The sequence below is a fragment of the Genypterus blacodes genome, unplaced genomic scaffold, assembly GCF_046128005.1.
Source record: "Genypterus blacodes isolate CSIRO-AG114 ecotype Tasmania unplaced genomic scaffold, CSIRO-AGI_Gbla_v1 ptg000154l_1, whole genome shotgun sequence".
In the NCBI taxonomy this organism is placed as follows: domain Eukaryota; kingdom Metazoa; phylum Chordata; class Actinopteri; order Ophidiiformes; family Ophidiidae; genus Genypterus; species Genypterus blacodes.
Window position 1 is genome coordinate 731,990 of NW_027466956.1, and position 15,980 is coordinate 747,969.

The 15,980-nt window shown below is 41.2% G+C and overlaps 1 protein-coding gene across 1 annotated transcript in view; it reads left to right on the forward strand.

Annotated features, from left to right (window-relative positions):
* The window catches only part of enpep (glutamyl aminopeptidase), a 53,770-nt gene extending 38,468 nt beyond the window's left edge, over positions 1–15,302 (forward strand). The window contains exons 17-20 of the mRNA XM_076166055.1: positions 2,554–2,727; positions 6,156–6,296; positions 12,840–12,921; positions 15,063–15,302. Of these exons, the coding sequence (XP_076022170.1) occupies positions 2,554–2,727; positions 6,156–6,296; positions 12,840–12,921; positions 15,063–15,209 (544 nt within the window). The 3' untranslated portion in view covers positions 15,210–15,302. The remainder of the gene's footprint in view (positions 1–2,553; positions 2,728–6,155; positions 6,297–12,839; positions 12,922–15,062) is intronic.
* The last annotated feature ends 678 nt before the right edge of the window (positions 15,303–15,980 follow it).

Genomic DNA, 15,980 nt, shown 5'->3' on the forward strand with positions numbered 1-15,980 from the left:
TTGTTTCATGATTTCTCTGAGTGGAACAGTTTTGAAAGCATAGTCTGCGATCCAATCTGAACTGAAACCTGTCATCCCTAAAAATGTCATAATTTGTCCTACTGTTTGTGGCTGTGGTGCCTTACTTACTCCCTCCAACTGTGCCGGTGCCACTGATATGGTTCCCTGGGAAATGACTCTTCCCAAACACTGAACTTGAGATTGACAGTATTGCAATTTAGTCTGTGAGTCTTTGTAGCCCCCTTCTGCTAGTTTTTTAAACAATTTAATTGTGTCTCGATGACAGTCACCTAGTCGGTGTTGGTGAACAAATAAATAAATAAATAATCGTCATCGTTAAAAATAAATTGTCTACATATTGAATCAGTGTACTGTTAATCATCAGGTCGTCCAGATCTTGTTTGATGAAAAGTTAAACTTAATTAGCTTCTGGGGTTTTATTTGCTTTCATCAGAGCCTTGGTTGAGGTTGAACACATGAGGGCTGTGTCTAATACGTTGTGGCATTCTTGTGTAGCAGTACTACTTACCTCTATATCTGAATGCAAATAGTCATCTGGATTCTTCAGCCAATTGAATGCTAAAGAAAGCTGAACACATATCAATCACTGTAAAAAAAAAACTTTGCTACAGCTGGCACATTTGTTAGAAGCATCAGGGGATTTGGCACCTCTGCCAGTCAATCTTGTACTACATCATTTACTGCCCATAGGTCAGCACACGGCGGTATTTGGATTTGTCTGCTTTTAACACTGGTAATATTGGAGTATTGCAAGGGCTTTGGGTCTCAACTAGCACCCCTGCATTTAACAATCTTTCAATTGTTTTACTTATTCCCTGTTCTGCTGTATGTTTCAAAGGATATTGAGGGTGCCTCAGCAGTATTACATTTGGCTTCAATTTTATCTTAACTGGGTTAGTTAGGTTAATCGGTGTCATGCTTTGCACAAGTAACTCAAGCAACAGTAAACTTCAAACCTTAAAGACCTTGCAACTGAGCCCTCAACCAACTTAGGCGTCCACAGACCAGATCAGGTGTGTGGAATGCACTGAAAACCGTAGGGATTGAAAATCATCATCATTTCATCGCTCATCAAACCTGTCAAAATTGCCTTCATCGCTCGGTCACTTCAGTGAAAGAGAGAGCTGCTGACTAACTCTGATATGAGATTGATTTGATAGAATTGTTGAAATTTAATATAATCGGGTTTGATTAATTTCCCCCCAAATTTTTAACTAATTTATCCATTGGTAATTGTGGCCCAACAACGATTGCAAATACAGAAGTATTGCTGTCTTTCTCCTAGACAGGGAAGCAGTTCCCCCTATACCCTGCTTGCCTCCTTTTCAATTAAGTTTTACATCACTGAGGGGGAACACAATCTTTTTTTGGCTGGTTCATTGGCTAAATTGGCTCCCAACTATAATTTAAACATTGTTTACATGTGTCACTTGATGTGACACATCAGGGAGTTGTCAGCATCAATGTTGATGGTGCCATAGCACAAATATTGGAAATGTGGCGTAATGCCAAAGATGTTACAAAAACTTTGTGTAAATGAGTTTTATGTGTTTAATGATTAATAACAGAATAGAATACCACCATTTCTTTGTATACACAAGTTCAACTCTAATTATTCCATATTCTAATGAGTATTCTCCCTTTATCTAATTCTATTTGTGTCCCATGGGTTGTGTAGGATGGGAGAGGCTGTCGATGCAAGGGGTTGAACATCCTTTACTACTTTTTGCTCTTCTTTTGTATGTAAATCCCCTGTAAAGTTACAAAAGAAAATCAGCTGACAGATATTCTCCGAATTCCATAGCTAGATATATGCACAAATGTGGAACTGCTTTGTCCCCCATAATGCTGGTGGCCATCTATAGGTTTGAAGACCATGCATGTCTCCCTGATGGTTGTGGAGTTAAGACATATTGTCTTGTAAAAATTAAGACCTTATGTCAGTCTGATGGTAAATTATAGCAGTTTGAAATGAAGGGATGTTTTATACTGTGGTACACGTGTTTGTGATCAATCGAATAGCCCACTCAATTCATTATTCAAGTCATGTCAAGGTGCACAATTCAATTTGTGCACATTGAGAGTTCTGATCTGCTCTCACACACATTCCTATTGCACTGTGCCTTCCTCAAGCATCAACCCATGCACTCTGCCTCTCTCTCGTTCACACACATCAAACCACCCCATTGCTACATTTCTCTTGTACAATGACTCAGCAACACAAATATTTGTGTTCTTTCAAGGGCAGATCACTAATACAGAGAAGTAAGGTCCTTTGTTGTTTTTTCTTGTTGGTAAAGTTATCCCAAATTGCTTATTAACCTAAGGGGAGCTTAATAGATAAGTTTCAATAATCAAAGCACTTGTTTTGTGAGGCACTCTTCTTTCTTTTTCTTGTACTGTGCACATTATACACATTGCATATCACGAACACAAATACACTCCATTAATTCTAGTAAAGACGGGCATGTGGATGTAAATGCAGACATGTACAGTATGTGATACTAAACTTCTTGAACTTTTAACTTCCAGAGATGTGGCAGTGAACCTCAGGCTGCTGGTCTATCGATATGGCATGCAGATCTCAGGAACTGAGGAAAAGTGGACCATCATGTTTCAGAGATACAAAAATGCTACACTGGCTCAGGAGAAGGATAAACTGCTTTATGGGCTGGCATCCGTGCAGAATGTGAAGCTTCTACACAAGTAAACAACAGCACCTCTAGTACTAACCCATGGCAATACATTTTGTCTTTTATTGGTCCCCTATTACTCAACAAACTGAATTTTTACTTTAAGAATTGAGACTAACTGCTAAGACTTAGGTTGATGAGATCTTATTCAAATGAATTTTAGAAGTTTGTCCTTGTCTTCCTCAAGAACTTTGGACTGGAGAGAGAGCTGTGTGGGTCTGTGAAGCCCTTTGAGATATTGTATGTGATACTGGGCTATACAAATACATTTTACTTGACCCTAAGTAAACATTTTTGATACCCATAATTCTATCTTCACTAGTAAGAATTAATTAAATATATCTCTAATCCAGTAATAAATATTGTTGATCTCCAACCTGTTCCCATTGCAGATACCTGTAATGCAATTTTTACTTGTTAAACTTATTATTGATATCAGCTATGTGAGATATTAAATTATATCATATTATAGTTAATATGATATTAACTTAACATATATTATATTACATTATATATTATATTACATTATATATTATACTAATACTGTATATATTGTAATATATATCATATATATATATATATTCCAGGAGCTCTTGCGCTCTTCTTTTTTCTAAGTGTTTTTGTATGTCTTTCAGTTTATTTTTCATACTCAAACTATGCTGCCCATTTCTGACCATAGATGTGCACAAATTGAGTGTAGTTCCATCCAAAATTATGTGGTGTGGTCATTCTGGACTTCAAACTTCGTCATTTACACTCGGGACCAGCTACGGTTACTGCCATGAAGAAGACCTGCGGTACCTGCGGTTATATAGCGATGGAGATGGGGCTGCAAAGCAGGGACAAAGTGCCAGGAGAAGAAGAGGCAGTACAAGCCTTCTGTTCCCTCGGTCATCATGGGCAACGTGCGATCCCGCACGAACGGGGTGGCCGAGCTAACGGCTCTGATCCAGGTAGACAAGGAGTACAGAGAGGCGAGCATCCTGTGTCTCACCAAGTCGTGGCTGAGCGGACTTATACCGGCCAAATTGAAATAAATGGCTTCATTAGCGAACAGGGAAGCTGAAGGATGCGGTAAGAGGAGTTGGTGATGTTTGTAAAAACAGGTTGTGCCACGTGGGTTTTAAGGAGCAGCGCTGCACTAGAGACATTGAGCTGCTGGCTGTCAGCATGCGGCCATATTACATTCCGCTAGAATTCTCACATGTTATCACTATAATTGTGTACATCGCTCCTTTAGCTGATGCTACAGTTGTTCTGTTAATCTCGGCACTCTGTAGTGTCCCAACTACAAACATCCCATTTGAATTATGCCTACCTGTCCTCAACTCTCCCCACCTTTACTCAGTAAGTCGACTGCTTCACAAGGAACAATAAAACCCTGGACTTGCTGTATGCAAACACCAAAGACGCATACAGCATTAGGACCACAACCTTGTCCATCTTCACTGCGTTTACATGCCAATGGTGAGGAAACAACCCCCCACCACCAGTTATATGAGGAGATGGACAGAGGAAACTAGCGAGGTGCTAAGGGACTGCTTTGAAAACAACGCCTGGGACATTCTCTGCAAATCCCAGGGGGAGGACATCAACAGTCTGACCCATTGCATCATAGACTAAATACGTTTCTGCACAGAGAAAATTGTACCCACCATAAAGGTACAGCATTTCTCTAACAATAAACTGTTGACGACCCCTAATCTGAAGGCCCTGCTAAATGAGAAGAGGAGGGTCTTCAGATCAGGGTACAGAGAGGAGCTGAGGAGAATGCAGAGGGATCTGAGGAGGGAAATACTGAATGGTAAGGACAGATATGAGAGGAGGAGGTGCAGGTGAGGAGGGGGCTGGAGAGGGTCGTGACAAGAAAGGCTGTAGGCCCGGATGGCATTCCCTCTAGATTGCTCAGGGACTGTGTGGATCAGCTCTTAGGAGTGGTCCTGCACATCTTCAACCTGACTCTCAGTCTGGAGAGGGTGACCTCCTGTGTGGTGCCTGTCCCAAAGATAGCACATCCCAGGGAGCTCAACCAGTTAGGACTGGCAGCTTTGGCGTCTCACCTGATGAAGACAATGGAGATGTGGGACATTACACTGTAAAGATAATGTTCTTATTCTCCAGCGCTTTCAACACCATCCAGCCATTACTGCTGAGGGCAAAGTTGGAGGGAGCTGGAGGGAGCAGGAGTTAGCGGTCCCCTGACTGTATGGACCATTGACTGCCCAACAGACCAGCTTCCCAGCTGTGTGTCAGACAGGGTGTTCTGCAGTACGGGGGCCCCAGACGGCAAAAATAGGAAACTAGGAATCACGAGAGGAAATGCCACGGAGGACAACAAGAAAAACACAAGTACGCCTAACATAGCAGAGGGTGGTGGGGGTCCTTGGTCCTAACAGGGGCAAAATGTCACACTGGACAAAACAGAGAAACCAGCTCTGGTCGCTGGCCACGACCACTCAGGAGGGCGGCCTGAAGACCAGAGCTCTATGCGGGAAGGCCGCGCAGGAGGGCGGCCCGAAGACCAGCGGTTGGAGTGGGGACGCTGCTCAGGAGGGCGGCCCAAAGACCAGAGACTGAAGCCGGGAGACTGCTCAGGAGGGCGCCCGAAGACCAGAGACTGAAGCCGGGAGACCGCTCAGGAGAGAGTCCGAAGACCAGAGACTGAAGCCAGGAGGACGCTCAGGAGGCTGGTCTGGCATCCAGAGGTTGGAGTGGGTAGACGGCTCAGATGGACGGCCCAACGTCCAGAGGCCAACTTGAGATGGCAGTTCAGGAGGGCAGTCCGATGGTGGCGTGGGGACAAGAGCCAACCTCAATGTCCCAAACATCAAATCCGACACTGCAGCAGCACTGGATTCTTTAATTTCTCTTGAGGATTACACTCCTCAATCAGAGCCATGCAATCTTAAAAAGTCCCTGGACCCGAGTTTTTCAAGAAAATGTGTACTAAACTCTCACCCCTTCTTCTTTCGATGTTTAATGAAGCCCAAGAGAAAGGCACACTTCCTCCAACGTTGTGTCAAGCTTCAATAGCTCTCCTCCTTAAAAAAGACAAAGACCCCACCGCCTGTGGCTCCTATAGACCTCTATCCCTATTAAATGCTGATGTTAAGATCTTAGTGAAAGAATCGCTCTTCTCTTGGAAAGGGTCTTCTCCACTATTATCTACAACAGGGGTGGGGAACCTCCGGTCTGTTTTTGAAATGCGCACCCCGCCGTCAACAAAAGTTTTGTCGGTAACCGGCAGATCGCTGCAGGTTGCGGACAACAGGGAACATTTACAACTTTACAATTATTGGGCGTGAGCTATTTTTCTGTCACTGTGTCATGCATTCACTTAAGATGACTAGATTTGCCTCATACAGGATTGTTGGCATCCTTTGAATATGTTGAGATGGATGAAAAGTGGTTAAGTTGAATACATTTTGTTATCTCTTACAGGCTACTGGAGGTGTCCAAAGATGAGAGTGTAATGAGGAGTCAGGATCTGTTCACCGTGGTGCGCTATGTGTCCTACAATCCATTGGGAAAGACTATGGCTTGGGACTGGACCACACTCAATTGGCAATACCTGGTCAACAGGTCAGTGCAAAAGGAAAATTTAACTCAGCAGAGTCAAATCCACTGAGGTCACATCTGCTCTTTTGTCATACACATTAAACAATCCAATCCACAGAGACACTTAGATTTGGGCAAGTTAGGAATACATGGTCCACTGAAGATGGGCCTTGGTGACTCGGGGGAATACAAGGGGCACTGTTTTAATGACAGTAGGAAGATGTGTATGAGTATATGCAGAGCATAAACTGCCAGGTTATCATGGAGACAGGAGAAGGGGAACTTGACGTTTTGGATGAGGAAATGGTAAGAGTTAGTGTTATTAGTATATGTTTTTGGGGGGATTTTTGTTGCTTATTTTAGTAATTATAGAAATGTGTCGTTTTGTCTTTACATTTCATTTTTAATGACACAAACAAACAAGGAAACAGTGTAGAATAAGGAGTCACAACCAGTCAGTTTGATGTGCATGAGAGAACAGAAATTAACCAATTTTGATTTGTTCTATATTTAATTAGATTAATTAGATGGATTACCATAATTATGCACACACGGTCTACTAATTGCATTTGCTGTGTGAATGAGAGTTCAAATTGTGTAGTTCAATGGTGGAAGCTGTCCAACATAGTGCCCTCAACAAGCTTGTAAAACAAAAGACATTCTAAATTCAGGGGTATTGAAATAGAATCGATGAAGTAATATTAAAACAAGGATGTAATTCAACTTCATCTGCTAAACTGAATTTGGGTGTCTATTACTCATGAAACCAACAAGAGTTGGCAGAAGAACTATGTCATGGAATTTCTGTTATTAAATTAGGCTCATGGTCCAAGAAGAGTTGTTAATGGTCTTAATGGGCACTGGGTAATCAACACCGCAACATTTGGGAACAGAGCCAAATGGAGGAAAATATTCTTTGATGCCAGAATGTCTGCGGTTTCTTCCTTAGATTACTGATGATCACATATAGGTGCTAATTAGATTGTATTGTTGTTGCGTAACAAACAGATGCTAGATGAAAACATCTCAGATCATCACAGGAGGAAGGGGGTCTGGTCCTCACGCAGCAGGGGACCAGAGCCAGGGCAAGACAAACAGTATCTTCAAAAGGCACATAGAAATCTGATGACATCATGCCCACTCTCTATTTGAGTCAATCCAAGAAACATTTCTAGGAGTTTTCCAGTAAGCAGGGGCTCCCATGTAGTAATGCTGCAGTAACTGCTCGTTGCTTCGTGACATAGACGGAAAAGTATATTTGGATCCTGGTATACTTTGTGATGGGAATTCAAACGGTAATGACTAGTGATATTTGTGTAATTATGAGACAGGCATCGCAAATTAGCCCAGGCTATAGATGCTGTGGTGTGTGGCATTGTTCATGTTAAATACCTGTCCCTACTTAAATAAACGAAAAATGAAACTTTCAAACGTTCAAATGTTAAATAAATTGATGATTGTTAAACTTCAAAATACTTCTGATATCATTTATGTGATTGTTTTAGTATTCTCTACGGGACTCGTATTTTCACAGGACGGGATCAGCTTTCTCGGTCAAGATTGACTTGCAGTCCGCGTTATGCACCGCCAGCTCTGAACTGATGCGAGCCTGATGGTCGAGATAATCCCTAGTTGAGCAGGACTGGCATATAGTTAATTAGAAGGAATTATTTCGTTGGACTAAGGGTATTGCCTGTTAAACATACATGTCTCTGAATTGAAAGTTTTACATTAGTCTGAACTGCTCTCGAACATGCTGTAAGAGTGCTTATAACCCGGCCGGTAGCACTCTTTAAGCGATATGAGTGCGCCCTGTTTGAACGAACAATCCAGCTTCGGCGTAATTACGAATGGATAATTAATACTAGGTTAATGCCGAATTCCCGAACTAATATACTGATCAGAAACTAAACTTCTCATTCTAAACAGAGAATTGGCACTCAAACAGAATCAACCACTCAGTGTAAATTATCACTAGACACAAATACTTATTATCTTATGGAATCAGATAAATGAGATCATTAAACAACAAAAAGAATAATATCACGTTGCCGAGTTTGGAGATTCTTCGCCGCTATTATTGGCTGCCGTCTTTGGACCGGGTTTTACAGTACAGAACAGCAAACAGTGTCAGTCTGGATGGCTGCAATGGATAAAGTAACTCTCTCTCTGTCTTTACTTTATACTCACACAGTGACATGACATGGATACACAGTTACCCAGACCTTTAACCTTGGTACCTTCTAACAATATGAGGATGTCTTTTCTATCACTGTCATCCTGCCTAACCTTTCCATGAACGAGAGTAGGAGAATAGGCACCGCCTGTTTTGTGTAGACCAAAGTAAAGCTAATATGCTGCACATGCATTGGTTATTTGACTTTGTGTTGTTCTTCTTTCATTAACTATATGAGTGTATATAAAGGCAATAGTCAATGTGATTTTCCCATTACAAACTACGGCTGAAATACACTTGTGAATTAGGTAAAAAAGGAAACAAAGCAACAGCAACAAAGCCACAGCCAGTTATGATGAAATGACATGACAATCTAACACTGGAGTTTCAGTTGTCCTCAATGCTGTACGATGATATCCCAGATGCAAATTTTTCGCAGAATGACATGATATTAATCAACTTCTGATGGAATTAAAGAAAGAAAGTAATCATCAAGTCCCAGCATTTTCTGGGTGTTTCACAGAGGTAAATGCAAAGGCAACAGTGAAGAAGGGTCAGATCTCTGTTCCTGTGACTGTATTGAGGCTACTGACATATTCACTCCCCTACAATGCTCTATTTGCAATATTTGTGATGTACATGTGAATTGAGACAAATGAATAACAAACATAGCGACAGCCACTAGTCACAGCCAGTAAAGATATGGTGAAATGTCAAGACAATGTAACCATTGAGAATCAAATGACATCAGTGTTGCTAATACGATATTTCAGAGGTGTGCAGTTTTTACCGCAGGGGTGTCAAACTCATCTTTGTTTAGCAGCCACATACAGCCAAATTCTATCTAAAGGGGGCTGAACCAGTAAAATCATAGCATAGTAACCTATAATTGGATGTAAATGGAAAACTCCAAGTTTTCCCTTTGTTACAGTGCAAAGAAGTACAAGCACATATTGAAAATGTTTACATTTGATGAACTATATTATTTTACAAATAATAACAATATAATATGTATGGAACAACTTTCAAGAGTTAGAAATTATTTTAAAGGTACATAAATGTCCAGATATTTGTAGAAATGTGAACTGAACTGACTCAACACACCATACAAATTTCACATTTTAATTTGCTCCTGAAACTTGGCATCTTTTAGCCTTCACAACTGCATCTTATCATCTTATCAGTACCAGGCCTCAAATCCTGAGTAGCTGCCAAACATAAATGTGTTCAAGCCTGCCCTAGGCAAATTTGTTCTTCAAATCTGTGTCACACTGCAAGTCAATTATCTCAAGTTTGATGTTGATGGGCAGATCAGAAGCCTTGACTGTGAATGACGAGCAAAAAACTGAATTCTGTCTTAAGTTCACCCAAACAGTTGAAACCTTGCGAACGTAGGTAACCTTTTTAACACTGAGAAGGCTGTCAAACTGACAGTGATTCAGATCTCTGGCTTGGATGAAATCCACAGTTCTGACAACCCATTCCATAACGTGATCCCTTTTTAACGACTTGCAGCACAATGCCTCCTTGTGCAAAATACAATAAAAAGGCCTCAAAACCATGTCCTCCATTTGCGGCCTGTACTTTCTCCCTAATTTTGACACACCTGCTTTTTGACAGATTATTGAAAGGCATGCTGATGGGTTGATGGCATGATTTGAAATCTGCCACAGTTTTTCTGGTCAGGCTAATGTTGGTAAAAACGTGTCACTTTTCAGGGCACATGATTTCTGCAGCCTTCAGCATGCATGTTTTCACAAACTCATTTTCAGAGTATGACTTTGATGCTTACGCTATTTTGCTAGCAATAAGGTAGCTAGCTTTCACTACTTCATCACTGATCTCTCGGCTACAGGTGAAAACAGACTGTTGTTTCATCAGACTACGCTAAGACCGCTAAGAATTAGTTTATTGTCCCTCTTCTCCATTTTCCTCTCAAGCTGTTGTATTTTTCGAGTTTGAGCGGTACTTCCCAACTACGAAAGACCCACTTCCATTTCCAACATCCTCACTCACTCGCTCACTCACTCACTCACTCACTTACAGAAAGAAAAAAACAAAGACAACACAACTGCTGGGACAAAAACTGGAAACAAAAGATAATGATGATAACCCACGGGGAAAGTGCTTCACCCATAAAGTGTAAATTTTAAAATGTTTTTGTGTCACTGCTTTAGTCTGACTCCAGTCCAATGCATCACCACAAGATTTTCCATTTATTTTGGAATTTAGGGCCAAAAGGCCTTGTTTAATACAATATACCCTATTTTTGAGTTTAAAAAATAAATTCAAATTTAACTTTTTTTTTTGTAAATATTTGGTATGATCTTGACTATTTGACACGAATCAGAGTGGAATATGTCAAAGTTTAGTGATGGTGCCGTTTTTGAATTTTTTGAATTTTTTGACAATATGAAAAACATATGACAATCTTGTACACCAGAGAAAAATCAGTGAGTACTCGAGCCGAGCCGCACGTCAGCCGTGGGATCAATAGCGTTTTGCTGCCCCTCATATTTCGAATCACGCGTCAAACCAACTACTCAGCTCCTGAATCAGTCACGTGGTACGGCAGGTTCGCGAGGCTTTGAACGTCACCACATACGTCACCAACATACGCCTTGTACGTATCTGGATTACTCGACACACGTTTTGAAGCCTCTACACGAAAGGACACATCACTAGTTAAGATAAATGTAGATACCATTGTGCCTTGGATTGCCAGGGACAGGCCTCCAGGTGCGCCTCTCCTCCCACTGTCGCAATGTCAGTCACCAAAACACCCACCTGGCAGTCATCTGCAAAACTCAGCTTGTGCTGCAGGAAAGTCTCACAACAAAGGCAAAAGGCTGAGCTTTGTGCCAGTGCGCCTGTAATAAAATCGACCACTATGAGTGTGCTTGAATACATTACATTACGGTCATTTAGCAGACGCTTTCATCCAAAATCGACTTCCAATAAGTGCGTTCAACATAGGTAGGCAAAAGAACTTCAGGTCACAAGAAATCGTAAGTGCATTTCCTTCCGAAACCAACAGCTAAGAGCATTACTAGTGCTAGAGTAGGAGTAAGTTAGGTGATTGATAAATCCTTAAACCATTGCACTGTGCAACGACAGCCACAAAATAGGCCAGAGAGGGCCCTGCTCATTCTTTGAGGCTCAAGTAAGTTTGGCTCTGTTGAAAGCCCAAATGAAAACAATCAATGGGATTATTTAACTCCTTAAACTTTGTAAGAAGTATAGTATATCTGACATTTCTAGTTAGATTTATATAGATCATTATATTAGTGTGTAATACTATTCATATACACTGCCTTTGTCTAAGTCAGGGGTGGCTAACCAGTCAAGCTCAAAAAGCCACAGCGAAACCCAACACCATTTCCAGTTACAAGACGATCAATGGCATGAAATACAGTATTTCAACATAAAATAAGAGCCATAGAGAAGAGGTGATGGAGATTAAATCAAAATACAGGAGAGCAAGGTGGAGGTAAAATAACTAACAACACACACTCTCACTCACTCACTCACTGCCCAGTGACTGCCAGCGAGTGCGGACGGGAAGAGAGTGAGGAAGAGACCGGCCCAACTCATAATAAGTCATGTTTACAAATATCACATTAAAATCTAACAGCTTTTTGTCTGTATTGCCAAATATAGCGTATGCATTTTAGATGTTTATTTTACAGTATGAAAATTCAGTACACCAAGAGAAAAATCTGTGAGCACTGGAGCTGGAGCACAGCCGCACGTCCGCCGGCAAAGACCCGCATGCGGCTCGCGAGCCACCCCTGGTCTAGAGTCTAAGCACTGTGTACAAATTCCAATCTTCAGAAACATCATTATATCTTACAATTACTTTAGTAAACAGCTGGCCTCTCAGTTCTCACTATGATTTACAAAATGTTTTATTTTTATTAAACTGGAAACCAATATTGTTTTTCCTTGCTAGGATGTTACAGAAGACGGTGCTGTTTATGTTTGTTTGTGTGTGTATTTGTGTAACCTGAGGGAAACTCAGGAAGCCATCCCTGTTCTTACTCCTTATTGTTTGGTACGATTTGGTTTTGTCATACTTAAATGTTATTTTATCCGAATAAATGACAATGTTTGTGGTTTGCGATGTGCCGTTTAAATCTTATATAGCTGACATATTTATTATGTCATATATATTAACTTTGCAATACAAGGAAAGAAAATAAATTATAGTAACAATGAAACAGTGTTCTTCGCCAAACATTAAAAGATAGATTTCCTTGTGTGAGACTCCATCAGCTTTTACTCCTCTTTAGACAGCGGGCTAACAGAGATAAAAACGAAGCAATAAAAGGAAGAAAAAACCAATACTTTAATATGAATTTTTAATCATGTGTTTAATTTTTTTGTAACAGATACACCATCAATGATAGAAACCTGGGTCGCCTACTGAGTTCAATTACAACCACCTACAACACAGAACTCCAGCTGTGGAAGGTCAGGACCAACGGATGTTTGTTATTGCTTTATGTTTTATGCTATTGTATCAGTATGCTACCGTGCTGTGTACATGAAGAAGAGACAAAGGACTCACTGTGATCATTCATTCAACGGTTGCTAAACTTCAGACTCAACATCCCCCTTTTATTATAATTACTGGTGACTTCAACCATGTCACTCAGGATAAAATTTTACCAACATTTCACCAGTATGTTAACTGCCACACCAGAGACAAAAGAACAGGGGTCTCCAACCTTTATTCTTCTGAAAGCTAATTTGACAAAATAAAAGTGCTACTCGTGTTTTACATTATTAGTAACATTTATCCACATGGCTGATTCTCCACCCAAACCAGCTGAATAAGCGTCTTTTGTGTGAACATTTACGAAATGTTGATATCCAACAGACATTTTGTATCAAAAAGCACTTAAATGCAGCGACATGAGCATGCTTTTTCCGTATACATTTTCAGTGTGTCAAGCTCACACTATCATATTATCATATTAACCTCATATAAAACAAAACACTTATTTTACTTATGTATTTCATATTTGTCGGTCCACATATCACTGTCACAATGTCCCTTCCCTGTAACTTGGGAATTCCCTGTAGTTCCCATCTCATCTGTACTTCACATGCATTCAGTCTGTTCTGATGTTGGTGACATGACAGAGAGTGTGTGGCATCTGCTGGAGTGAATCCTCTTAAGTTCACCCTTATGGAGCTCTTTTACGTTCTCTGTTCATAGCCTGCTAGCAGCCAGAAAGTCCCGTGAAAAGTTGCTGTGAACTCTGTTGAAGTGGCGCAGACATTGTCAAATCTGGCGCGTGCTTGCTAGCCTGCCTACATCGTCTAATGTTATGGTGTCACCGAAGTAATAAAACGTGACATTTGTTCGTCTAACAGCTGATTGGCTTATAATCATTTTGTGACAGAAAAGGGCAGGATGTCTGTGAATTTGATTGGGTAGAAATTCAAACAGGTTTACCAAATGACACAAGTGTTGTGTTGTCAAATGTGTGTATTTTTTTAGTCTTAAGTGAGCTACTCAGAAATGGGTGGTGAGCTACTGGTAGCTCGTGAGCGACGCGTTTGAGACCCCTGCAATAGAACATTGGACCTCCTGTGTGCACATAACAAGGATGCATACAGTGCCACTGCCTTTCCCCCCCTTGTAAGATCGGACCACAACCTAAGTATGTCCCTCTGGTTCAACGGCTGCCTCAAGTCCACAAGGGCTGTGAGGAAGTGGACTCAGGAGGCTAATGAGGCACTGCAGGATTGCTTTGAGTGGACTGACTGGGATTTGTTGTCTGTGCCACATGGGGAGGACATCAACAGCAAGACTGACTGCATCACAGAATATATAAATTTCTGTGTGAACACCACCCTGCCGACCCAGACTGTACGCTTATTTCCCAACAACAAGCCCTGGATCACCAGTGACCTGTAGGAGCTTCTTAAGAAGAAGAAGAGAGCCTTCAGATCTGGAGACAGGGAAGAACTGAGGAGTGCACAGCATGAGCTGAGTGACAAGCTGAGGGCTCCTACAGGAGGAAGCTGGAGGCCAAACTCCAGCAGAACAACACCATGGATGTGTGGACTAGAATGAAACAAATCACCGGCTTCAAGGTGAAGGAGAGACAACCAGGAGGCAGCATGGAGAGGGCAAATGAGCCAAACTTTTTCTTCAACAGGTTAACTTCACAGCCATCTGCTGCCCCCTCCGCCTCACACCCAGGCCTCCACACACCCCCACTGCTCCCAATGCTTGTGCCCTCCCAAAGTGCTTGCTCATGGGGGAATTTTGAGTTTCTTTAATGCTCTGTATGTAAAATTCCCTGGGAAAACATTTGTTGTGATTTGGCGTTATATTAATAAAGTTTAATTGTGGGGAGGCAGTGGCTCAGTGGGTAGTGCTTCATCTTGGGAACCGGAGGGTCGCCGGTTCGAGCCCCTGCCGAGGTGCCCCTGAGCAAGGCACCGAACCTTCAATTGCTCCCCCCTCTGCAAAGGGTGGTAGTGTAATTTAAGTCTCTTTCGATAAAAGCGTCTGCCAAATGATCATAATGTAATGTAATTGAATATAATTAAATGTTATACATCTCATAATTACCAACATGGTTCTTGTCTTTCAGATGGAGCATTTCTTCAGTCTTACTACAGATGCGGGTGCGGGGGAGAAGCCCAGGGAGCAGGCACTGGAGACAGTGAGGAACAACATCGAATGGGTCTTGAGGAATGAAAAGGAAATTGAAAGGTGGCTGAAAAACCACTTTGCCTAAAACAGCAATGCAAAGACCTGTAAGAAACAACTCTAATGAGTGGACACACACACAGTGTACATCCATGCACCTTTTTACTTTTTAATGCACTGAGCTTATAGTCTGTGTTTGACAACTGATGGTGATGGATGGAATTTTCCTTTTAAAAAGAGCAATTGAATCATCACTAGAAATGACTAAACAATCAAAGAACTCACTTTTTAATAGTTAACAATTAAATTACAGTATGGATCGCAGCAAACTGTAAGACCCTGTTCACACATAATTACATGGATTCAATGTATTATTCAATATCTGGATAAACTCTTGATGGGGACAAATCCCATAAAGATGCCAGTATAAAGCACAGATCAGAATCAGAATCAGAATCAGAATCACTTTATTTGCCAATTAAGTTTGCACTTAAGAGGAATTTGCTGTGGTGCTGGGTGCAACGTGTAACATATAGAAAAAGACAACAGAAGACAACATATAAAACAACATAAAACAACATTTACAAACAGCAGCTTGGTGAATACTCAAATTAAATTAAAAACACACTAAATTAAACTAAATTAAATAAGTTAACTAAATGAGTGCTGATGAATAAGGTGTTAAAAAACGTGCAGGGGATTATTGAATAAATTAACTTAAGACTACTGTTAAATAAAGTCAATGTGCAGGGGTTTTTGTGAGGTCAGTGGAGGACCTGGGCCTTGTTGGTGAGGCCCACTGCCGAGGGGAAGAAGCTGGATTTGTGGCGTGAGGTTTTGGTCCTGATGGACCTCAGCC